The sequence below is a fragment of the Phyllobates terribilis genome, unplaced genomic scaffold (genome assembly GCF_046119375.1).
Source record: "Phyllobates terribilis strain yellow unplaced genomic scaffold, ASM4611937v1 Scaffold_4__5_contigs__length_816908805, whole genome shotgun sequence".
NCBI classification, from domain to species: domain Eukaryota; kingdom Metazoa; phylum Chordata; class Amphibia; order Anura; family Dendrobatidae; genus Phyllobates; species Phyllobates terribilis.
This window is the reverse complement of record NW_027362764.1, coordinates 652,429,426-652,456,109: the sequence shown is the minus strand read 5'-3', so window position 1 is coordinate 652,456,109 and position 26,684 is coordinate 652,429,426. Positions and strand designations below refer to the sequence as shown.

Genomic DNA, 26,684 nt, shown 5'->3' with positions numbered 1-26,684 from the left:
GGCAATGGTACCAAATACTAATGAAATGTATGTAAACTTTTGACTTTGCAGCAAGTAATAAAAATGCCTTAAACCATTCTCTCAAATTATTCTGGCATTTGGCAAATAGTAAAAATGATGGTAATCCTAATTGACCTAAAATGGGAAAGGTTTATTCTGACTTCCTGTCAGATATTGAGAAAAACATTCATGTGTGTCTTTTTATACAGTGTACGTAAACTTCTGGTTTCAACTGTATATGATATAGGACCTATGCATGAGGCGCTTAGTTTGATGGTTAAGCAACCATTGAACAAGGGATCATCTGGTGAACTATCATTATTAGTGATGAGCGAGTATGTTCTGTTAACCTTTTCGGCGAGCATGCTCGAGTGCTCGCCGAGTATCTTCAGTGTGCTCAGGCGTTATGTTTTAGTCACTCTGTGCGCATGAGTTGCGACTGTTTGACAGCTTTAATACATGTGAGGAATGCCTAAGAAACAGGCATTCCTCACATGTATTAACCCCTTTATCCCCGGGCCATTTTTCGTTTTTGCATTTTCATCTTTTGCTCCCCTTGTTCCCAGAGCCATAACTTTTTTTTTTTTTTTTTTTTTTCAGTCAATATGGCCGTGTGAGGGCTTATTTTTTGCGGAACGAGGTGTACTTTTGAACGACATCACTGGTTTTACCATATCATGTACTGGAAAACGGGAAAAAAATTCCAAGTGCAGTTAAAGTCCAAAAAAAAGTGCAATACCGCATTTTTTTATTTTTTTTACCACGTTCACTGGATGCTAAAACTGACCTGCCATTATTATTTTCCAGGTCATTACGAGTTCGTAGACACCAAACATGTATAGGTTCTTTTTTATTTAAATGGTAAAAAAAAAATCCAAAGTTTGCTTAAAAAAAAAAGTCGCCATTTTCCGAGACCCATAGCGTCTCCATTTTTCGTGATCTGGGGCCAGGTGAGGGCTTATTTTTTATGCACAGAGTTGACGTTTTGGGTAGATCTGATGTTTTTATCGCCCATTATTGCATTTTATTGCACTGTTGCGGCAACCAAAAAAGCTAAATTTTGGCGTTCAGATTTTTTTTTTTTCTCGTTACGTCGTTTACCGATCGGATTAATTCTTTTTTTATATTGATCGGGTGATTTTGAACGCGGCAATACAAATTATGTGTGGTTTTTATTTATTTATTTATGGTTTTATTTTGAATGGGGCAAAAGGGGGGTGATTTAAACTTTTTTTATATTTTTTTTTTTTATTTTTAAAAACTTTTTTTACTTTTTGCATGCTTCTATAGTCTCCATGGGAGACTAGAAGCAGCACTTTCCTGATCGGCTCTACTGCATACAGTTGATGAGCAGATCGCCTGTATGCAGCAGATGTGCTCACTTGCTATGAGCGCCGACCACCGGGCGGCACTCATGGCAATCTGGACATGACAACCACAGGGGTCTGCTGCAGACTCCGGGTTATCATGCCAACCCATCGGTGACCCGTGATCATGTGACTGGGTCACCGATGGGCGGGGTAAGTGACGCGCATCCGGTTTGCGCTAGTTAAATGCTGCTGTCAGAGATTGACAGCGCCATTTACCTAGTTGACAGCCGCGGGTGGATCGCACATGTCGGCTGTATAAATCAGCTGACATGTGCCTGGTTCAGTGCGGGCTCCGCGCCGGAACTTGTGCTGAAACGGGGGTTCCGACGTGGTGTGTACTTGTACGTACCATGTCTTAAAGGGGTTAAAGCTGTTAAACAGTTGCAAATCATGTGCACGGCGTGACTCAAACATAACACCCGAGCACGCTCGTAAATCTCTAGTAACGAGCATGCTCGCTCATCACTAATCATTATGCCATCACATTCATATACTTTGTAGATTGCATTGTTTATAGTTCAAATTGGTCATATGTGTGCAATGATATTCTTTTTAACGATAAATTGCTCGTGGATGAAAGATCTTCCCTTCAACCAAAGATTTTTTTTCCGACTATTGGATGAAAAATTCAAATACACCTTAAATAGTAACTGTTTTTTTATTTAATTATAAATGTATCCACCTATTAGCCCCTTTTTTCTTCTGCACCAATCATTCACTCTCAAACTGCTCATATCTGCCTACAAATCTGTCTTCAGTGAGGGATCAAACTACAGCTGCTTCTTAAAAGCCTATGGAGCGAGCATGGGGAGGATGGGGGGAAACAAAATCTGAAAGGCGCATGGAAGAAGTGCTTCTGCTTCTCTTGCAGAAAAAGCTGCCAGAAATTCAGGAAGGCAAGTCCTTTCAGGTCCTGTAATAGTGTTTCCCCATATACACACAGACCATAGCTTACGGTACTTTATCAATGTCTAAAATTAAACTTTCAGGTGACGTTTCAGTCTGTGATCTGGTGACTAAAACGATCATTTGTTGTTAAAGAAGCACTCCTCCTCCCATCAAAGTTTTTATCCTGTTAATATTTTGCAGTCGTCATATTATACCGCACTGTGTACTTAAAATTTCTCATTTTACCTTTCTACCCAGTTTTCCATTAGATCTTTCTGCATCCTTCAAAGCTCTACATAGAAACAGCCTATTTTCCCTGCATGACCATGGGTCACTGCAAAAGTGTCTGGCAGGGGAAGGAGCGGAGCATTTGGGTCAGTAGTTAGAGGGGGATGATAAATGCAGGGACATGAGACTTCCTGTTTCTACATAGAGCAGAGAAAAGAGACAAATTAGCTAGGTAGAAAGGTAAAATGAGCAATTGTAAGAACACAGTGCTATATAATAGGATTGCAATATATTAAGAGAATAAAAACTTTGATGGAAGGAGGAGTGCTTCTTTAACTTGCGCTCTTTTTGGTTAAAATCGTCCTTTACGTTTAGGCTATGAGCTTGTACTTACTGCGTTAGAGGTAAAAGGAGTCTGTTAGGCCAATATGACATTCAAACCAAGCATAGGCGGTCTGTGCAGCCTTCACGTGGCCAAACAGTTTAGTGCATAGGGGCAGAGAAAGATGGAAACAAGTAGGTTGGAAGGTGCACTAAACTGTTTGGCCACGTGAAGGCTGAACCTGTACTCGGATTGAACAGTCATTTTATGCCGACAGCCTCCCTTGAAGCCTTAATGTAACAAGAAATCAAAAGATTAATTAAATTATTATTAATTATTAAAGGTCTAGGCTGAATGGAAGCAGACAAACTTGGCTACATTTCATGTTTTTGAAGATTGAGGAGGACATTTTTCAATAAATCAAGCTGCATTAATGAGGTCACTAATGACATTCTGTCTGAAACCAACTTCTATTATAGCCGAAGGCACAAAACTTGCCAAGATTAGTCTTCCAGGCCAAGGTCCAATTCCATATTAAGCCGAAAGGATACATTATCATGGCAAAGTCACAGATCACCATCACGTAGATGACATAAGATTAAGAAGACAAGATTTGAAGAAGAAAGTTACAAAGCTGTTCTAAATACAGGGTGGGCCATTTATATGGATACACCTAAATTAAATGGTAATGGTTGGTGATATCAACTTCCTGTTTGTGGCACATTAGTATATGGGAGGGGGAAAACTTGTCCAGATGGGTGGTGACCATGGTGGCCATTTTGAAGTTGGCCATTTTGGATCCAACTTTATTTTTTTCAATGGGAAGAGGGTCATGTGACACATCAAACTTATTGAGAATTTCATAAGAAAAACAGTGGTGTGATTGGTTTTAACGTAACTTTATTCTTTCATGAGTTTTTTACAAGTTTATGACCACTTATAAAATGTGTTCAAAGTGCTGCCCATTGTGTTGGATTGTCAATGCAACCCTCTTCTCTCACTCTTGACACACTGATGGCAACACCACAGAAGAAATGCTAGCCCAGGCTTCCAGTATACGTTGTTTCAGATGCTGCACATCTCGTATCTTCACAGCATAGAAAATTGCCTTCAGATGACCCCAAAGATAAGTCTAAGGGGGTCAGATTGGGAGACCTTGGTCCACGACGACTGACCCATGACGACCAATCCACTTTCCAGGAAACTGTTCATGTAGGAATGCTCGGACCTGACACCCATAATGTGGTGGTGCACCATCTTGTTGGAAAAACTCAGGGAACATGCCATCTTCAGTGCATAAAGAGGGCAACACATCAGCATGTAGCAATTTGAGATATCCAGTGGCATTGAGGTTTCCATTGATGAAGAATGGCCCCACTATCTTTGTATCCCATATACCACACCATACCATCAAGATACGAGATGTGCAGCATCTGAAACAACGGATACTGGAAGCCTGTGCTAGCATTTCTTCTGCGGTGTTGCTATCAGTGTGTCAAGAGTGGGAGAAGAGGGTTGCAATGACAATCCAACACAATGGGCAGCACTTTGAACACATTTTATAAGTGGTCATAAACTTGTAAAAAACTCATGAAAGAATAAAGTTACGTTAAAACCAAGAACACCATTGTTTTTCTTATGAAATTCTCAATAAGTTTGATGTGTCGCATGACCCTCTTCCCATTGAAAAATAATTAAAGTTGGATCCAGAATGGCAGACTTCAAAATGGCCGCCAGGGTCACCACCCATCTGGAAAAGTTTTCCCCCTCCCATATACGAATGTGCCACAAACAGGAAGTTGATATCACCAACCGTTCCTATATAATTTAGGTGTATCCATATAAATGGCCCACCCTGTGTATGAAAACTGGTCAAACATAGTTCAGATGTATGTCTCGATCAGTAGTTATTGGAAGGCCAAGTTCTGTCAAATTTCTCTAATGCCACGTCCACGTGCCCCAGTTTTTGTTACACTACGAGTTTGTTGGAGAAATTTCTGTATGAATTAATATTGGAATTTTTTTTATGGCAAAAATTGCAGAAATGTTACACAACTACCAACTATGCAAGTTTTACAACATCTTTCTGGCGAAAAATGTTTAAATTGTGGCCATAATGTTAAAAAAATAAAAAATAAAAAAAAATAAAAATCTGTATTTTGGAGCTGATTAAGACTGATGCTCTGCCTGCATTTTGAGAGCAAAATTATAATAATGTATAAATAATTTTATAAGACTTGTGTATGAAAGTCCCTGAACATGTGAATTCACATTATGAAAATGTGTTAGCTCAAATTACACTTTAAGGCCTCATGCCACACTGCCTTGCATCACCGTACAAGCACAGTTGTATATTGTCATAGTACAACTCCCACAAAAGTGTATGGGGCCATAAAGAATCTCAGAAAACAAAATTGTAGAGTTCTTCTATTACTTCGGAGAGTTGATCCTTCTGAATGATTCTCTTAAAGTCAACTATGTGGGCATGCAGGTCTTAGAATGTTGAATAAAATGAATGATACTTTCAAGTTGGTATCTCCGATTCAATGTGTTATTCCCGAGAAATCTCAGTTTTTCTTAATATTTAAATGAACTGTTAAGATCTCTGGGCGGAACAGACATCTTCCTGAGAGTCTGCCGCTGGGGACATGTACTTATTTCCTCTGTTTTGACATTGCTCAATCAATAAGCATGAAGGAACCACCACCACAGTAGCTTGGAGCAGGTTTCTTGGTGTGAAACATGTAATGACCGTCTGCTATCCTCACTGATCTCTCTGAAGAGCTGTGTGTGATTACAAAATGCTGGGAGTAAATCAGCGATGAGCATGATTTGTGACACTTTTTTCAGCTATCCTCATGGCTGTCAGTGTGGTAGGAAGGGCAGTGCAGCTGAGCTTTTGTTCCTTGCAAACACTTCTATCAGCTATCCTTTTATGGTGCTGTGCTGCCCCTAGTGAAATTATCGCAATCATATCTGCTCTACTGCCAGCACTTTCTAATCATGCACAGCTTTGCAGTGAGAGCAGGAGATCACTGTCTGTCATTACATGTCTCGCACTGAGAAACTTGCTCTGAGCTACCGCATGGGTGTGTTTTTCTTTTCCCAGTATTTTGCTGCCTATTTATGATTGGCCAGAATCATACAGGGGAAGAAGTACACACCCCCAGCAGCAGACTCTTGGGAAGTATCTCTGTACAACCCATAGATCTTAACAGCTCATTTACATATAAGAATATTGTGGATTTCTCAGGGAATAAGACTTCAGATAGCAGATTATCATTTTATTCAACTTCCTATGACTTGCATCCCCATATAGATGGCTTTAGGGGGTTGATCCTTTTGACAGATTCCCTTTAAAAGGGACAGGTCATGTCCAGAAACACTATTAACCTACAGAATTAGGTTTCATTTCAGTTATGTAGTATTAAAATCTTATTAGGCTATCTTACTGGAAGCATGGCTACAGGGAGAAAATTAACTTGTATAATTTCTACAGCCACTTTCTTCCAGTGAACGAACTGTAATCATTCTGCAGCGCAGCACTTCACCTCACCTCACTGGAAGAGAGCAGCTGCAGGGAGGATATTGGTTAATTTTATCCCTGTAGCTGCACTTCCAGTGAGGCAGGCTATTTATCTTCGATTTTACCCTGTTTTTTCAGGTGACTAGCGTTTTTAGACATGACAGGTTCCCTTTTAAGGGATTCTGACCAGAAATGAACAATGCTAAAATCATAGCATGAATCTCGCTGTTATTACAGCTGTGTTTTACTCTGAAATGCTGTGATATTTCATGGAAAACACACTTTAAAAAGGTGACCATAGAAGAGATGACAGTAGAATATGATGTTTTGTTTTTCTTATTTTTGTGGAAAACAAGCGGACTGCATTTTTCGGTCTCTCCGATGCTGCACGTTGGAATGTATTGTTATCTATAGAGTCCTATGAAAGTCTTCAGTATTTTCACTCGCATGCTTTCTCCTATAATGGTGGCCTCGGGGGCATAATGTGTACTTACCAGTTTCCCAGAATCTTTGTCTGCTGATTAAGAATATGATGTGTCTTACTGCCCACAGTTTTTTTTTGTATTTTACTTCACTGACGTAACTCTGTGACATTTTCTAAGAACCGTGGGCAGAGAGTAATGATTTCCTGCTACCTGCGCTGTTATCAGACCACATATGCAGGAGATTCGTACAGGCACATTCCAGCATAGAGATTGACTTCAATGAAGAAGACTCAGCCTGATTCATTCTGATTACTGGACTTCCGGCTATTTGTCATTTTCTAGTTTCTACCAATTAAAGGGATTTTTTGATATTAGAATATTAATTCCCTATCCTCAGGACGTGTCTTTAATATCCTATTGGTGGGGTTCTGATTCTCGGCAGCCCCACTTACCAGCTGTTTGTGAAGCTTGCTTAGTGCTGCGGCCCCTTCTGCTCAGTTTAGTACCACTGTATTGGGTATGGCAGTGCCGCTACTACAGTTAGTTCCATATATATTTGGACAGAGACAACATTTTTCTAATTTTGGTTCTACACATTACCACAATGAATTTTAAACAAAACAATTCAGATGCAGCTGAAGTTCAGACTTTCAGCTTTCATTTGAGGGTATCCACATTAAAATTGGATGACGGGTTTAGGAGTTTCAGCTCCTTAACATGTGCCACCCTGTTTTTAAAGGGACCAAAAGTAATTGGACAATTGACTCCAAGGTTATTTCATGGACAGGTGTGGGCAATCCCTTCGTTATGTCATTCTCAATTAAGCAGATAAAAGGCCTGGAGTTGATTTGAGGTGTGGTACTTGCATTTGGAAGGTTTTGCTGTGAAGTAAACATGCGGTCAAAGGAGCTCTCCATGCAGGTGAAACAAGCCATCCTTAAGCTGAAAAAACAGAAAAAACCCATCCGAGAAATTGCTACAATATTGGGAGTGGCAAAATCTACAGTTTGGTACATCCTGAGAAAGAAAGAAAGCACTGGTGAACTCATCAATGCAAAAAGACCTGGGCGCCCACGGAAGACAACAGTGGTGGATGATCGCAGAATAATCTCCATGGTGAAGAGAAACCCCTTCACAACAGCCAACCAAGTGAACAACACTCTCCAGGAGGTAGGCGTATCAATATCCAAATCTACCATAAAGAGAAGACTGCATGAAAGTAAATACAGAGGGTTCACTGCATGGTGCAAGCCACTCATAAGCATTAAGAAGAAAAAGGCTAGACTGGACTTTGCTAAAAAAACATCTAAAAAAGCCAGCACCGTTCTGGAAGAACATTCTTTGGACAGATGAAACCAAGATCAACCTCTACCAGAATGATGGAAAGAGAAAAGTCTGGTGAAGGCGTGGTACAGCTCATGATCCAAAGCATACCACATCATCTGTAAAACACGGCGGAAGCAGTGTGATGGCTTGGGCATGCAAGGCTGCCAGCGGCACTGGGTCGCTAGTGTTTATTGATGATGTGACACAGGACAGAAGCAGCCGGATGAATTCTGATGTATTCAGAGACATACTCTGTGCTCAGATCCAGCCAAATGCAGCCAAACTGATTGGTCGTCATTTCATACTACAGATGGACAATGACCCAAAACATAAAGCCAAAGCAACCCAGGAGTTTATTAAAGCAAAGAAGTGGAATATTCTTGAATGGCCAAGTCAGTCACCTGATCTCAACCCAATTGAGCATGCATTTCACTTGTTAAAGACTAAACTTCAGACAGAAAGGCCCACAAACAAACAGCACCTGAAAGCCACCGCAGTGAAGGCCTGGCAGAGCATCAAAAAGGAGGAAACACAGCGTCTGGTGATGTCCATGAGTTCAAGACTTCAGGCAGTCATTGCCAACAAAGGGTTTTCAACCAAGTACTAGAAATGAACATTTTATTTACAATTATTTAATCTGTCCAATTACTTTTGGTCCCTTTAAAAACAGGGTGGCACATGTTAAGGAGCTGAAACTCCTAAATCCTTCATCCAATTTTAATGTGGATACCCTCAAATGAAAGCTGAAAGTCTGAACTTCAACTGCATCTGAATTGTTTTGTTTAAAATTCATTGTGGTAATGTCTAGAACTAAAATTAGAGAAATGTTGTCTCTGTCCAAATATATATGGACCTAACTGTATGTACAGAGCAGAAGATGCTGCTGCGTTCGGGCAGCACGGCTCCCTCAAACGTTTGCTCAGAAAGGATGAACGTTGGACACTCACAGATCAAATGTTGCATCAACATTCTGAACCTAAAGAACCTCTTTATGCTTTGAAAAACAAAATGCCAAATTTTTTACCTATTGGCATCTGATTTAAATAGCGATACTAAGCAAATACATAGAAAATATGAAGATATTACAAGTCACCAGGAGGATGATTTGTTTGATTTGAAAAGCGGAAAAACACCGGGATATGAAGCTTAGGTCAGCCTGATGAACATTTTGGTATTTCTTTAAACTTTAATATGAAGATAGAATATATTTAGATTCACAAAATGATGGTCTCCTTGGGAGCCGAAAGACATTATATAGAGACACATTATAGAGATCCCTCAAGCCTCACTTTCCCCTCTTCCCCAGGTCAAAGAATGATGGGGATTTTGGTTAGTGGCTGCTGTGTTTTTTGTTTTTTCTCTTTACTTCTATGTACAACAAAAAATTATATTGTGGTACCGTGGTGTTCAGAAAAATCTATGTACGTACCTTTTCTGACAGAAGTTTTCTTGGAGTGATGCCTTTATTGGCTAACCAGAAGAAAATATATATTTGTAAGCTTTAAGAGCACTGTGGCTCCTACTTCAGGCAGGATTACAAATGAATTAATAATGATTTGTAATCCTGCCTGAAGAAGGAGCCTCTGTGCGCGCTGAAAGCTTACAAATATATATTTTCTTCTGGTTAGCCAATAAAGGCATCACTCCGAGAATACTTTTGTCATATAAGTATAGATGTAAATTTTTTTTTTTTTTAATCGGTTTTCTGAACAAATGGGCATCAGCCGCCTAAAACCTTACTGATACTTATGGGATGTGCTTTCACCTTCGGTTTTGAATGGTTGAATAAGCATGACTATCGATTTCTATTAAATTGGTAAATCTTAAAGGGGTTTTCTGGTCTAAATCTACAAGTCTACAGGTAATCTATGTGACTGCAGACTTGTGAATCGTGCTGTGAGGATTCTCCGGTGCCAGTGTCTGGAGCGGCGGTCATGTATGTGATAGGCATGCTCCCGGCCACATTCCAACAAGACGTATTCCTACACATCGCATGAATGCCAACTTATGCTCCTGCTCATTTCTTTCTTTGGTTTTGTTGTTCTGTGTTTAAAAGTATAAGCAATGTGTATGTGATTTCATGAAAACCCATGCCCATTGTTTTTTATTTATTTATTTTTTTGGTGCGTTTTTTTTCTTTACAGTGTTTGAGCTCATAAAAGAAGTCATTAAAAAATGCTCCAAAAATACATAAAAATCGCAACAAAATCACGATCCTAAGACCAGATTGCTGTTGCATCTTTTGGTGTAGACACTTGCAGACCAAAAAAAAGCAGCGTTTTCGCACGTGCAATCATGACCCCACACGTTGCGAGGTATTTGATTTGTGTAGTTTGTCGACTTTCTCAATCTTTTCATTTTCTTAACTCTAGGTGACTAAGGAAAGTGGTCCTCCACACATGAAGAGTTTTGTTACAAAGGTGACAGTGGGTGAGTTTACTGCGGAAGGTGAGGGGAACAGTAAGAAGTTGGCAAAGAGGCGGGCAGCTGCTGCTGTACTGCAAGAACTGAGGAAGCTCCCACCTCTCCCCGTGATTGAGAAACCAAGGCTTTACATAAAGAGGCGTCCCAAAACAATAATTAAGGTATTTCCAATTAATTTGCATATTCCTCAAAATATGACACAGCATTGCAAATGTCACCTAGTTGCTTTTCCATTGTCTATGCATTACCATACATATCCATACACCATCTATGGAACTGCTGGAGGTGGCCATATAGATTGCATTCTGTTTGTGTCAGTAGGACTTTGCAGATATTGTCCGCTTTTTCAGACCTTTTGCTGGAAAATATTGAACAGTCTGTGGTCTGAAACTATACAGGCATTAATATAAACCTGATTATATAAGATTTCTCTGGGTCCCTCCACGCCTGTTATACAATGAAACCATTTCCATACTGTTTGCTGTTGGATAACTTGCTGCGGTTATCTGCTGCCTGCACAATGTCAGTGCACCCAGTAATGAGTAACCAGCAGCCATGTTTTTGTGTTGGTCTGTGGTTTGCACATGTTTTTCATTGTATAACCTAAACGAGTCTTATTATCTATAATTGTAAGGATTTCATAGTAACTACTGCTGGAATAGAGGAAAACGACAGTATAAATAGCAATACTTCATGTATTATGTAATGTTTATTGACGCTGTACAAAACCATATATTTAGGACACGGCCCTTTTATTTCTTACTATGTACAGGTCACTCTCCAGTTCTGTTTTAGTGCTTTACAAGGAATGTATTATCAGAAAATGACAATTCAGGTTTCATTATAATTTTTTTATTTCACAAGTGTTTTGTTTCCTTTTTTTTGTTACTGTCCACATAACTGAGATTTCAAGATTATATACGGTATTTTTTTTTTTTTCCCACTTTTTGCCGCTGAGCAGATGCAGTAATATGGGAGATCCTTTTTTTTCTTTTGCTAACTTTTTGATCTTTGCTTTAGACTGGGTGAGAGTCTGCAGAGGGAAAGAACTGTCTATACAGGCAGTGAAGGAAGGAAATATGGACTTGTAATATGGCATCAACCAGGAAAATGTAGAAAACTCCTTCAGTGGCATAACTTAAAGGACCTTTACCAATTTTTTTTTATGTTGAACTGGACCCAGGATGTAATATTGCCTGCTGAGCAGAATATATTTTTTTCCCTCTTCTCCATTGCAGAGATACTAGTCATCAGAATATTTGGCATCTAATGTGATATATTTTTTTTAAAGGGAATCTGTCAGTAGCATCACCCCTCCTAAGCCGTTTATATGGGCATCTAAGTCATGAGAAGCTGAATAAAATGATACCTTGATATCTGAGATTCGATGTCTTATTCCACATTTTACTTGTATGTAAATGAGATGTAAGAACTATGGGCCGGACACTGATCTGCATGAGAATCTGCCTCCAGATGTTATTTGAAATAAAAGGGGGGCATTACCAGTGTGATGTGTGATGGCCGCTCTCTGCTCTCCTGATCTCACTGCAGAGCTGTGTGTGATTATACCTGACACATCTGCAGGCTCCTCTCAGCTTCCAGCTCACAGGCAGACAGGGGGTAATATTGTTTTGCTGCAGCTCTCACAGCTCTGCTGTAGTATATGTGCTTCTTGTGTGACAAAATTCAGTTCTACAGTTCTGTGTTAGTTTCTTGTCTCACACTGGTAACACCTCCTTTCATATATAACAAGCGCTGGATGCAGATTTTCATACAGATCAGTATCGGGCCCATAATCCTGAACCGCTCATATACAAATACGAAAAAAGTGGTTTTCTCTGAAATAAGACATCAGATTGCACATACCAGTGTATCATTTTATTCAGCTTCCTATGACTTACGTGCCCATATAGACTGCTTAGGAGGGCTGATCCTACTGACGGCACTCACTTGGACTTGAAGAGAATCTATCAGCCAGACATTTTTCACTGGGCGTGTGCATGTCTTCTCCCTGTGTGATGCTGACCAATCACAAGCAGGCAGCAACACTCAAAGGAAAAATGAACTCTCCCCTACAATATCTTAGAGCAGGTTTCTCACTGTTTGAGATGTAATGATACAGCTCTGATCTCCTGGTCTAACCTCCTGCATGAGTCGGTGTTGGGGGAAGGAGCAGTGCAGCTGAATTTAGCTGTCGCATTTCTAACCCTTCTATCATCTCTCCTGATTGCAGAGTGTTAGTGATCGCACTTAGGACTCATTTACGTGTCTGGTTTTAAACATGTACGTGAAAAAATGGTACTGGTGTCATCAGTGTTTTGGATCAGTGTATGTTCCGTGTGTCTGTTTTTAACATCCATGTATCATAATTGTATTTCTATAGCGCCAACATATTCTGCAGCACTTCACATTTTAGAGAGACTTGTAGAGACATTACAGAATAACACACAGCTCAGATACCAAAAGGAGTGAGGGCCCTGCTCTCAAGTTTACAATCGCAGTGAGCCGAAAGAAGCGTGTACTCATCCGAAACAGCTGTTGCTCATCTCTTTCTCTGTCTGCAGTCCTGTGAACTAAAGTGCATTTTACTGAAATGGCCTGTGGTAAGTGCCGCTTCTCTTGCTCTCTTCTGAATCTTCTGATTACATGTTGAGCCCAACAGACATGAGTGTTATGCTGACATATCTCTGGACAGGCAATGTGAAGGGAGGATCAATACAGCAGAAGTGGCCACACTAGAAGAAGTAACAGAAGGGTTTGCAATGTGACACAACTAAAATCTGCTGTTCTGCCCCTCACCCCACAGTGACCATATCTCAAAGGTGTTAGTCATCTGTGCTTTCTAATCATGTAGGAGGTTAGACCAGGAGATCAGTCTCCTTATATCTCACACAATCAGAAATCTGCTCTCTGTAATTGTGGGGTTGTGGTGTTTTTCCTTTTGAGTGTTGCTGCCTGCTTATGATTGTTCAGCATCATACAAATAGAAGTAGTACATGCCCACACTGAGTACTTTCTGATAGCACCCATGTGGACTTAAGTTAACTCATTAGGTGCCAAATACTTTCATTGCTAATATCACTGCAACAGAGGTGAAATAATTTAAGATAAAAAAAGCCAAAACAATACAACCCAAATGTTTTATTCTGCTCTGCAGCCACGATCACACACTGTGTTCAGTTCATTAAAAAATTTGGTGAAAGGTCCTATTTAAATCTCCTTGATCCCATTGGAAAGTCTGTAACTAGTCCCTGCATCTAACAGGTGCAATTTATGATATATGCTTTGTGTAAGAAAAAATAACGTTTGGACCCTCTAATGCAGGGTTCCCCAACTCCAGTCCTCAAGGCCCACCAACAGGCCATGTTTTCAGGATTTCCTTAGTATTGCTCAGGCAATAATTCCATCACCTGTGCAATACTAAGGAAATCCAAAAAACATGACCTGTTGGTGGGCCTTGAGGACTGGAGTTGGGGAACCCTGCTCTAATGTGTTCAGACCTGGGCGTGAATACTACCTCTGTGCCCACTATTGCTGCACTGCTGCATGCATTGCTTCTTTTGTATGTACTTAAACCTAATTAATAAACACAGAAATTAAATGCATGAGACATCCCACTAATGGGGAACGGAGAGGCAGAGATTATAATGAGCAAATAATCACATTGCCTGTTGCTTTGTCTCTGCAAACAATCAATAGACATGTATGTGGTCATATGTAAAATCCTCTTTTTTATAAATGGTGCAGTTTAAGATGATGGGTTAAATATTAAGAAATGTCTGGCAGCGGCTTTCTCTACTCTACTCATTGAAAACACATGAACCTTTGGCCGAGGCCAAAATATCTTTCCTTCTACAAAATATTTTACATCATTGAAAAACAAATCAAACATTGTGAACTTCATTTCACGTTGTTGTACGATTGGTTGGCTAAAATGATCTCTCTGTCTTAAAGGTTACCCGACAAATAATCATTTTGGTTGATGCCACTCCTTTTCATCAACTGTATACGAACGCCTTAATACTGGAATTGAACATAAAACTCGCACAAAAAAATAAAAAGTAAAACCCTACCTTATGCAATCTCTATGGTCAAACAATCAATGGAATGAGTTATACTAAAGATCTTGCAGATTTTCTGCTTGGTATTGTATTGGCTTTGGGTTTTTTCAAATACTGCTAAGGTGATGGCATGTCATTTCACAAGGTGACCATGGACATAGCTGCAGCATTGTAAACCAGTAAGGGTACCTTTGGACTGGCCACGTTCATTTCACAATTAAGGGGTTTTCCCACTAACAAAGTTAATTTTAATCAATAGATCTTGGAATAATAATAATTTTCTACAATTAGATGTGTTTAAAAAATGCCCTTGTGCTGATATAATGTTATAAATGTGCCCCTGCTGTGTACTGTGTAATGGCTGTGTCTGACTGTACAGGAACACGGTCTGATCATACCACAGCTCCTGGGCAGGGGAGAGAGCAAAAGAGTATACAGACAGGAGAGTAGGGATTCACATTTAATTCTTTCTTTGAAGTAAACATAGTTTAAGTAAACAGACAGGGAAATGTTTTACCTCACAAAAAGAATCCGCTGTGATCCCCTGCTGTCCTGTCTGTATACTCTCTTTGCTTTCTCCCCTGCCCAGGAGCTGTGGTATGATCAGACCATGTTCCTGTACGGTCACACACAGCCATTACACAGTACACAGCAGGGGCACATTTATAAGATTATCTCAGCACAGGAACATTTTATTTAAACACATCCAATTGTGAAACTTATTATTATTCCAAGATCTATTGATTGAAATGAACTTTTGTTTGTGGGAAAACCCCTTTTAAGCTTACTTAAAAATCCTTGATCTCAGCAGCACATCATGTAAACAGGACCTGAGCTGCCGAGAGCTATGGTACTCTATGCTAACAGATCAACCTGTTAACCTAACCATTATTCTGTGCGCATCGAAACTATAGTTGGCCTGTCTAAACAATCAGACAAATTTTGTGTAGCCGATCACCGATCGTTTAAGGCTGAGGATCGACCATTGTAGACTTACTGCTGGGGTCACATGGCTGTCGGTTCTCTCAGGCGACCGAATTGGGCCGATTATGTGAATGACACTGGACTCAAACTCTATCAGAGTTAGTGTGATCAGATTGTCTCGCATGAGAGAATTGCAGCATAGGTGAGGAGAAAACGGAGAACTTCATTTCTCAATCTTTGTGGTTTCCAAGCATATACATGAGACTGCACTCGGATGACATTCGAATGCAGTCCGATGTTTTACACGCACCCATAGACTTTTGTATGGGTGCACGTTGTCCAATTTGTGGAGAAACTAACAGCATGCTGCGCTTTTTTTTTTTCTAATGCCGATTCAGCATGAGAAATGACCATGCTGCAATTGTTTTCTCATGCTGAATCGGAATTAGAAAAAAAATTGCAGATCTGCACTGCCCCATAGTGTAACATTGGCCGAGTGTTATGCGATAAAACATCAGATGGCACTCGTCCGAGTTATACTCTAGAGTGAGTGAGCCCTCGAGGGACTATCTGCAACTGGGCAGCTGGAGATTGGGAAGGTAAGTTTTCACCACTGCAAGTAATCCATTCCTCACCAGATAAACACATTTACATTGGAGGTTGATCCTCCACAATAACCCTCCACTACAACAACAAAAAAACGGAGTAAAATTGTCCATAAAAAATCACAAAACTTTATTAAATCCAAAGCATAATTACATAGGCAATTTAAACACCTTCAACATGATTAGCAGTTTAGATCAGGTGTTACAAAGTATGACCCCCACAATAAATATTAGGCTGGACTGGGCAGGAAACCTGTGATCAATATAACTCGTTTAAATTGTCAGTGCTAGGATAGAGATACATCCTAGATCTACAACCCCTGGCAAAAATGATGGAATCACCGGGCTCGGAGGATGTTCATTCAGTTCATTAATGTTGTTGAAAAAAAGCAGATCACAGACATGGCACAAAACTAAAGTAATTTCAAATGGCAACTTTAAGGCTTTAAGAAACACTAAAAGAAATTAAGATAAAAAATGTGGTACTCAGTAAGGGTAATTTTTTTCAGACCAAGCAGAGAATTATATGTCTAAGTCTCTTGCAAGGACTTCAACCTTTTTTTTTTTTTTTTTTTTTTTTTTTAAATTGATTTAAAAAGATAAAATAAATCAAACACAAATAATCTTTGTTCTTTTACTGATCTATCCATATAAGAAAAGAAAAAAACTTACAGAATTGGTAACACAAAACCTAGGAAGTGCTAATAATTTGTTTTTCTTCTGAATATTCAGAGCAAAAACAAATTATTAGCACTTCCTAGGTTTTACGCATCATTGCAGGTACAGTGTTACTAATTCTGCAAGTTTTTTTCTTTTATTTTCTTTTTTATTCTCTGTAATATTCTGTTTTATACTATATTTGTGTGGAATATCCTATATATGTAAGCCTGCTGGCAGAGCTGGTTAGTTGACAGATTATAATAAAGCTTGAATCTTAGTTCCTTGACTAATATCAGTTTTCAGATTGCACTTGGGGATTTTCCGGCACTAAGGTGGGCTCTGGCTGAAAGCTCTTGTCAGCCCGGACATGTGACATTTGTTTTGTTTTCCATGTATGCCTAAAACGTTATTAAGCACACATGGTTTTAATATAATATGTGCAGTGCCATCTGTGAGGGAAGTATCCTGTCTGTAAGCCATGGCCGCGGTTTTCCACTGACATGAAAAGCTTGAGACTATAATAAGGCCCATATTTTACAGGCAAGGCTGCGTGTGCAGCTTGGCTTATACTGTGAGCACATAGAGGCCGTACCCTGAAGTATGAAAAGCCGTAGTTTTACTTATTTCTAGGATGAAGTTATAGAAATGTGATGGCCAAATTAAAGAATTTTTTGGTCCAAAAGTGATCCCCCCCATGAAGGCACCACGGAGAGAGGGGATCCGCCCTTCAAGGTCAGGAACCCTACAGATAAAAAGGGCGGTACCTCTCTCCCGCATCAGTTGGTTTCCTGTCCTTGACGGGACCCTACAGTCCGGAGGAGTCATACCTGCGGGGTGCCAGAAGATGGACATCGTGGGATGCCCGGCCAGTCCGATCCAGGCAGCGGGGGTCCCCCTGCCTCGGCTGGTGCGGTGTCCTGAAGCGCCACTGCTGAGGTCAGTGGGCCTTTAGGGTGTGCGGAGGGGGGTCTGGACGAAGAGGAGGCCGCCAGGACTGTGCTAGACCCCCCCTGGTTGCGGAGGTGAGAATGCGCTCGGCAGCATGCATTTAAGCTCCCTGGGGGACAGGTCACTACAGGCACTATGGGAGGGACCCCCAGTGCCTTAAAACACAGCAGAGGACGCCAGTATTTGCTCTTCTGGGCTTTGGCACGCTGTGTGAAAAAAACAAAACAAAACTATATACTGTAACAATGAGTGACCAGGACCTACCTGAGGAGCAGCAGCTACATCCTCAGTCGCCACCACTACCGCCAACCCAACGGAAAAAGGGACCGGAAGGCCAGGCCAGGACCGGAGAGGAAGCGGGCACTCTGGCAGATCGTCGTAGCGCAGCAAGGACTCCACCTCGGCATCTTCCAGGAGGACTTCGGCTACAAAGATGGCTCCACCTCCTGAACCGGTACCTGCTCTTCCGTCTGGTTGGTGAGTGAACTTCATGAAAGTCCACTTTGTAACTAGGGGCCCTTGCTCTCTCTCTTTTGTCTCCCGTAGGGAAAAAAAGAGTAAAGGGAAAACAAAAAATAGGACTTGTGCATTATGCACTGAGGCCTTGCCCACTACTTGGGAAAAAAGACTCTGCAGCTCCTGCATTGAGCAGACCATATGTGAAGGAACCCTGAGATTTGCCTCTGATCTTAGAGACCTAATTAAGTTGCAAGTTGAAAACGCTATTAAATCTTTTCAGGGCAAAAGATTAAAGAAAACTGAAAACATATCCCCCCCCCCGAGTCCACGTCTAGTAGTTCTGAGGATGACGGGGATTCGGACACTTCCACCTCTTCCTCCTCCTCTTCCTCGTCTACAGTTAGAGGAGGTCGGAGCTGTTTTCCCGTTGAGGAAACAGCCTCATCAAGGCAGTCAGGTCTACCATGGGTCTAACAGATCCCCAACCCAAAAAATCCATACAAGACATGATGTTTAGCGGCCTAGAACAGAAAAAGAGGAGATCTTTTCCACTCAATGAACATGTTCATTCGCTGATTATGAAAGAGTGGAAAAGACCGGAGAGGAAGGGCTTCCTTTCCTCTAAACGAAAGTACCCGTTTGAGGACCCCGTATGCTCCTTTTGGGAGCAAGCACTGAAACTGGATGTCGCTATAGCCAAAGCCTCAAAAAAATACTCCCTTCCATTTGAGGACATGGATATCTTGAAAGACCCCATGGATAAAAAGGCAGACACCCTCTTAAAGGGTTCCTGGGAAGCCGCTGGGGGGGGGGGGGGGTGTGTTTAAAACCGGCGATAGCTGCCACTTGTACGGCCAGATCCCTAATGGTCTGGTTGGACCAGCTAGAATCACAACTGACAGAAGACATCCAGAGACCCAATCCTTGAAGCCATCCCGATAATGAAAGGGACAGCGGCCTTCCTGGCAGACGCCTCGGCGGACTCCGTCAGGTTAAGTGCTAGAGCGGCGGGGCTTGCCGACGCGGCTAGACGAGCCCTCTGGCTCAAATGTTGGCCCGGGGACCTACAAGCTAAATCCAGATTGTGCTCCATCCCCTGTGAGGGCGAGTTTCTATTTGGGCCTGCCCTTGATGACATCCTGGATAAAGCAGGGGATAATAAGAAACTGTTTCCTGTCCCGTCTAATACTGCTTACAGAAAACCTTTTCGGGGTAGAAGATTTATGCGTAGGAAACCCCCTAAAGAGCAGGATAGGTGGGAAGACAGGAGAAGGAAGACCAAGGGATTCCTATTTAACAAGCCCTCCAGTGATAATAGAAAGGCCCCCCCAATTAAGATTTGCCCCGGGTGGGGGGAAGGCTATCAAGTTTTCTCCCGGCCTGGGAGCTAATATCCAACAGCTCAAGGATTCTGACCCTAATTCAATCGGGCCGGAAACTCCAGTTCTTCAAAGTCCCTCAGAGAAACTTTATTATAACCCCCGAAAGATATTCAAACGAGGAGCAACTAGCCTTGGAGCAGGAAATCCGGGGACTAGTAGGGAAAGCAGTCCTCCAGGAGGTCCCGGAGGGGGGGGGGGAGGCATGGGCTTCTATTCTCCACTATTCCTGAGAATAAAACCAGATGGGATATACAGGACGATTGTGAATCTGAACAAGCTGCTGAAGGTGGAACCCTTCAAAATGGAAACCATAAAATCTTCAATAAAAATGCTCTTTCCTGGTTGTTTCATGGCCGTCCTGGACTTAAAAGATGCTTATTATCACGTCCCGATACACAAGGACTACCAGAAGTTCCTCAGGGTAGCTGTTCCTATGGGTGGAGTGGTCAAGCACTACCAATATACAGCTCTCCCATTCGGCATCGCCATAGCCCCAAGGGTCTTCACCAAAGTGGTTGCAGAGGTGATGGCTCAGCTAAGGGAGCAGAACACCCTGGTCGTCCCATACCTAGACGACTTCCTGATAATAGGCAGCTCCTTCCTAGACTGCAAATCCCATCTGGAAAAGGTCATGGATTCCTTGACTCACTTAGGGTGGCTTTTGAATCTGGAAAAGTCCAAGACAGAACCATGCCAGATACAGGAGTACCTAGGCGTCATACTGGATTAAAAAATTCAGGAGTGTCGTCTCCCCTCAGGGAAAATTCAAAAAATCTTAAACCTGATATCACGGGCGAAATCCCACCCGTCTATGTCCCTTCGGAAGGCCATGTCCCTGCTAGGTTCCCTGACAGCGTGCTTTCCGGCCGTTCAATGGGCTCAAATACATACCAGGACCCTTCAGTGGGAAATCCTAGAGGCAGAAAAAGCACTAAAAGGGCGTTTAGAAGGGCTGTTAACGCTATCTGTAAAAACCACACTTTCCCTAGAGTGGTGGGGGAACATACACAATCTGGCCCATGGGATTCCTTGGACAATCCCGACACCGCAAGTCCTGACCACAGATGCAAGCCCCGGGGGCTGGGGGGCCCACCTCAACAACCTGGTGGCTCAGGGGGTCTGGACAGAACACGTGAAACTAATGTCCTCCAACATGAATGAGCTCCTAGCAGTAGAGCAGGCACTCCTGGAGTTCATGCACACACTACAAGGACATCACTTGAGGGTCTTCTCAGACAACTGAGTAGTAGTGGCATACCTGAACCACCAGGGGGGTACACTGTCCCATTCCCTAATGCAGACGACAGAGGTCATCTTTCACTTAGCCGAGGAGAACTTGCAATCCCTATCTGCTCTACACATAAAAGGGGTAGAAAACCGCACCGCAGACTTTCCGAATCAGACTCAGTTGAAGCAGGGCGAGTGGGAATTAAGTCAGGCGGTTTTTCGGCAGATTGTACAAAGGTGGGGCCGTCCCTCCATAGATCTGTTTGCCAACAATCAGAACAAAAAAACATGCTCTTTTTGCTCCCTCGATCCCAAAGGGAACCCGGTAGCCGTGGATGCCTTTATGATCCCTTGGAATTACCCTCTAGCTTACACTTTTCCTCCGAGGGCTCTGATTCCAGCTGTTATGAGGAAAATCAGAGAAGAGAAAGCGAGGGTAATCCTAATAGCTCCCTTTTGGCCAAAGAGAGCATGGTTTTCATGGCTGAGGAGGTTGTCAATCTCCGATCCATGGGTTCTCCCGGAGCTCCCGGACCTTCTTTCGCAGGGCCCGGTCCTCCATCCTCAGGTGTCAAGCTTACACTTGACAGCCTGGAATTTGAGAGGGCTCTTCTGAAAGACAAAGGTTTCTCCCCAAATTTGATCACCACACTACTTCAAAGTAGAAAACCAGTCACCACCAAACTATACGGGAAAACCTGGAAGAAATTCCTTTCAGTCTCAGGTTCCAGGTTGGGTGGGGAGGTTCCGTTGACAGCTATCCTGGAATTTTTACAGAGGGGTTTGGAGCAGGGCCTGGCCACAAGTACCTTTAAAAGTTCAAGTTGCGGCCCTGGGAGCACTCTATAATTTTGACCTAGCCAGGGATAGATGGGTATCTAGGTTTATTAAGGCATCCGCTAGATTCCGCCCTATCCCATCCTGAAATACTACACCCTGGGATTTGAATTTGGTCCTTTCAGCCCTAACTGAGGCACCTTTTGAACCCCTGTCAGAAGCATCGCTAAAAACTGTCTCTAAAAACAGCACTCTTGGTAGCTTTCACATCCGCACGTAGGGTTAGTGATATTCAGGCCCTATCGGCAGGGCCCCCCTTCACACAAATCTTGGAGGATAGGGTTATTCTGAAAACTGACCCTGCCTATCTACCAAAAGTGGCGTCAAGATTTCACAGGTCCCAGGAAATCACCCTCCCTTCTTTCTGCCCTAACCCTAGGAACACGAAAGAGAGGGTCCTGCATACACTAGACGTCAGAAGGTGCCTAATCCAGTATCTAGAGGCAACACAAGAGTGTAGGCAGGATAGTTCTCTTTGTCTGCTTTCAGGGTCCTCGTAAGGGGAAGAAAGCTTCTAAGGGCACGCTGGCCAGATAGATAAGGGAGGCCATCACATTATCTTACTCCTCACGTGGAGAAGCTGCCCCGGAGAAACTGAAGGCCCACTCAACAAGAGCCGTGGCAGCCTCCTGGGCGGAGAAGGCCGGTGCTACGATAGAGCAGATATGTAGAGCGGCAACCTGGTCTTCCCCCTCTACCTTCTTTAATCACTACCGGCTAGACTTAACCTCTTCTTCAGACCTTACTTTCGGGAGAAGGGTTCTGGAAGCTGTGGTCCCCCCCCCTAATGAGTCACTTCTCTGCAATTCTCTCTGTGGTGCCGTCATGGGGGAAGGAGAAAGACGTAGTTACTTACCGGTAACTGGATTTCTCAGAGCCCATGACGGCACCCGTACATTCCTTCCCTTCACGTGTGGGTGCGCACGCTTATTGGTTAATTATTGTAGCCACGTGGTGTGTCGAATGAGGTCTTAAATTGTAAAATTTTGTGTTACTAACCTGGTGGTCCTCTCATGCTCTGTAAACAACTGATGCGGGAGAGAGGCACTGCCCTTTTATCTGTAGGTTTCCTGTCCTTGAAGGGCTTATCCCCTCTCTCCGTGGTGCCGTCATGGGCTCTGAGAAATCCCGTTACCGGTAAGTAAGTACGTCTTTTGTCCTTCTGGGCTCATTTAATGCGGACTGTTTTATTTTCAGTTTTATGTTTTTTTTAAGTCTAAGTATACTTTAAATATATTTAATCATGTTTCATTTGTTTTGTAGCAATGTTTTTTTTAAACTATAAGGTCTATTTATGTCAACCTCCACCCTCCGAGTCCTTACCATTAAAAAAAAATAATAAAAAATGACCAAATCTTGTAATGTCATCTTTTCTTGATTTATCAGTATGGGGATGATCAAAATCTACATAAAACCCTTTCAAATACCCTTTCTATTTATTTCAATGGGAAATTCAAATTGCTGTTCATACAGCCCTTCAGAAACCTCTTCAAAAACTCACAAAATCTGAAAGTCAGTGGCTCCTGACGTGTATTTCTCTTGAAAGCTACTTTTGCTTCCAAAATACTCCACATGAACATTGTAAAGTTGTGAAGGCTGAACAAACTCTAATACTCATTAAGTCAGAGAATAAACGGATCCATCATTACAGTAAATCCACCGGCACAATATTTCTACAAATAAAAAGTCCTGAGCCATCAAGGCTCTTGCCTCCATATGACCTCTGAAGGTGTCCAGTGGTGTTTGGAACCAAGAAATTATCAGTAGATCCTTTTTAAGTCTTGTAAGTTTCAAGATGGAGCATCCATGGGTTGGTCATGTATTTCTAGCACCTTCCATAGATGATGGATTGGATTGAGATCTGAGGAATTTGGAAGTCAGTACCTTGAGCGATCACATTCCTCATACCATTCCTGAACAGTTTTTGCAGTTTGGCAGGGCTTCTTATCCTGCTAGGAGGCAATTGACATTAGGGACTACCGTTGCAATGAATATTATTTGGTCTGCAACAATATTTAGGTTGTGGTTACATGTCAAAGTTTGACATGTACATGAGTCATGACATGACATCCACATAAGTGCCTGGACCCAAGGTTCGTCAGCAGAGTATTGCCCAGGGTATCACGCTGCCTCTACTGGTTCCCTGAAGTTCATCCTGGCTGTATACACACCTGGTCATCCATATGACGTGAAATAAAATGTGGTTTGTCAGACTAGACCACCTTCTATGTACTGCAAACCACTTCTCATGTTCTTGTGCCCAGCATAGGCACGTTAATTGATGGACTGGGATCCGCATTGAGTCTGTGCTGACATCTTTCAGTGAGCCTTGGGAGTCTGTGTCCATGTTATGGGTTAAGCTTGGGTCCTTGCTTTAAGCGCATTTAGCACGTACTAAGCACTGCAAGCAGAAAACACCCCACAAGACCTATTGCCTAGCCATCCTAATTTGACCCATGCAAAGTCTCCCAGAGCCTTACTCATTTCCATATTTTCTGCTCTCAAAACATGAACTGACAATTTGTTTATTGCTTTTCAGGAATATTCTCCCTCCGTATACTTGGATATTACCAATCCATAAACTTTGCTTCCTCTTTTTCTTTCTAGATCCAAGATTATATCTGAAATTCAGGCAATACTCTGTTCTCAGATACTGACCCTAAAGCCAATGTCGGAAGCTAAACTACACGCAGCAATTAATGAGGCAAAACTGTGCAAAGCTTCGGGTCCTAATGGTTTCTTGTTAATCTGTAATATGTACCTGTATCGCTGTAATTTATAGGACCGGATACTCACTCAGTGCCCAAGTTATAGACAGACATCTTTTCTTAATGTCTATTTGTCAAAACAATAGCATTTATAATCTCTTCTCTTTCTGGACAGGGCAAGATTTTTGACTGATGGGCTCGTTTCAATGCTACCGAATCTCATTCACAGACCTCCTTGCTCATTAATGCAGAGAAGGCATTTCATAGGGTCAACTGAACCTTCATTGAAGGAAATACTTGCCATAATTGGCTTTGCTGGATAAGTACTCAACTCAATGAGGCATTTGCCAGAGTCCGAGTGAATGGAGGAAAAAGGTGTTTGTAATGGGACTCAACAGGGTTGTCCCATTTCACCCCTAATATTCTTTCCCAGTAACCTTTCCTCGGATTCATTTAAAAATTAATATTGCCATCCCTGCATCTCCATGCCTCCCTGTATAAAGTAGCGGCATATAACCCCACAGTCACCCTTCCCTATCTAATGAACAAATTATGTATATCTAAAACTCCAATTAAATTTTTTTTTCATTGTGCAAACATATTCTGCAACAAACAGGAACATGTACTGACAATAAGGACGTCACAATGTAACACACAGTTCAAAAATTACAGAAGGAGTGAGGGTCATGCTCCTAAGCTTATATAAGGAAATAGAGGGGACACAATGTAGAAAGTGCTGTCATGTACTGTCCAGCCATGATAATAAATAGGGGTTTCCCTATAAAGCTGCATGATCTGGTCATCAGCTAGTATCTGTCTACAGTGGTGTGAAACATTTTGCCCCATTCCTGGTTTCTTATTCTTTTGCATGGTTGCCACACCTAAATGTTTTACACAGGCCCTGTAGGTTTGGATTTCTTTTTTTCTTAGTAATTAAGACCTTCATTTAAAAACTGCATTTTGTGTTTACTTGTGTTATCTTTGTCTAATATTTTAAATTTGTTTTGTGATCTGAAACATTTAAGTGTGACAAACATGCAAAAGAATAGGCGATCAGGAAGGGGGCAAACACTTTTTCACACCACTGTAAGTGCAGTTAATAAGTGCTCAGTTAATAAGTGCTATTGAGTGTATGGAGGATGTAGGGACAGATGAGACTGAGGACCAGAGGAGCTGATTCTGAGGATAACTTAGAAAGGGGGAACAGGCAGGTGTTAGATTAGTGAACTGAGGTGATAGGCTTGTCTAAAAAGACATATTTGTTTTTAAAGCACGCTTAAAAATGTGGGGGCTAGGTATTGGGCAATAACTGGCAATAAACTTAATCGGACGTAATTCATATTATTTAAGCAAGACAACAGAAGGTCTATTGAGAAACTTGCTTAGGCTATGTGCACATGATGCGGATTTGAAGCAGAAACTTCCTAAGCGTTTTTGCCTCTCCCTGGCAGAAAAAACGCATGCGAATTTGACGCATTTTTGATTCGTTTTTACATGCGTTTTTTTTTTTTTTTTTTTTAAGCGTTTTTGTACATCAATGAATGCTTTTTGGAGCTAAATAAAGTTATTTGGTGGGACATTGCTTAAACCCTTGGATTATCATAGAACTGGTTTAGTATATTGATTCATTTAAATGATTAAAGAATGTGTCTGTTGTATTTCAAATAAAGTGTTTACATTGTGTCTGTGTGTTTATTTAACAATTTTTACTTTGGTCATGAAAAGGTCTGATTGGCACCTTGTCATTACCAAACAAGAGAGCTGGGTGTCAGTTCCATTCACCCAATCTTCATTAGCATATCTATTCATGTAATTTATGCGGCTGCTGTGAGCTGTTATTTTTAGCCTGGGAAGGTGCCATTAGGCAAAAATTTTCACTGGTCATAATTAACATCTCACAGCTGGTTTGTTAGCCGCTATGTCCCCCTGATCAGCACTCATCAGCACTTTGGACACAACGTATTTTTGTTGCGTCCAAAATGCGGTGTTAAAATACCGCACTTTTGTTGTCGGTACATGTGAATCCACCGCATATAATGACACTTCAATCGGTCAAAATCTGCAGCAGAGACCAGCGTGTCCGCTACAGAAATTGACCTGCTGCGGGTGAGTTTGGATACTTGGCCACGGTCAGCCGCTGCAGGTTTAACGCAGTGTGTTTATACAACTTCAAAGGGATCACCCGTGGACACTGACATGCGGCACGTCTTTCAGGACCGCAGCATGTCAAATTCTCTTGCGGAGTCGCTGGTCTCCGTAACAGAAATTTTGACCACTAGAAAGTATTGAATGCGATAAATCCGCATTGTTCAGTGAACCGTTCAATATAATGCAACGTTTTGGACGCAGCAAAAAATATGCGTC

General features: G+C 41.8%; 1 protein-coding gene across 4 annotated transcripts in view; it reads left to right on the top strand.

The window, feature by feature from the left end:
* Positions 1-26,684, top strand: part of STAU2 (staufen double-stranded RNA binding protein 2) — a 379,482-nt gene that overhangs the window by 159,232 nt on the left and 193,566 nt on the right. For all 4 annotated transcript variants that reach the window (XM_073679451.1, XM_073679449.1, XM_073679450.1 and 1 more), the window contains one exon: positions 10,458-10,670. In XM_073679451.1, the coding sequence (XP_073535552.1) occupies positions 10,458-10,670 (213 nt within the window). The remainder of the gene's footprint in view (positions 1-10,457; positions 10,671-26,684) is intronic.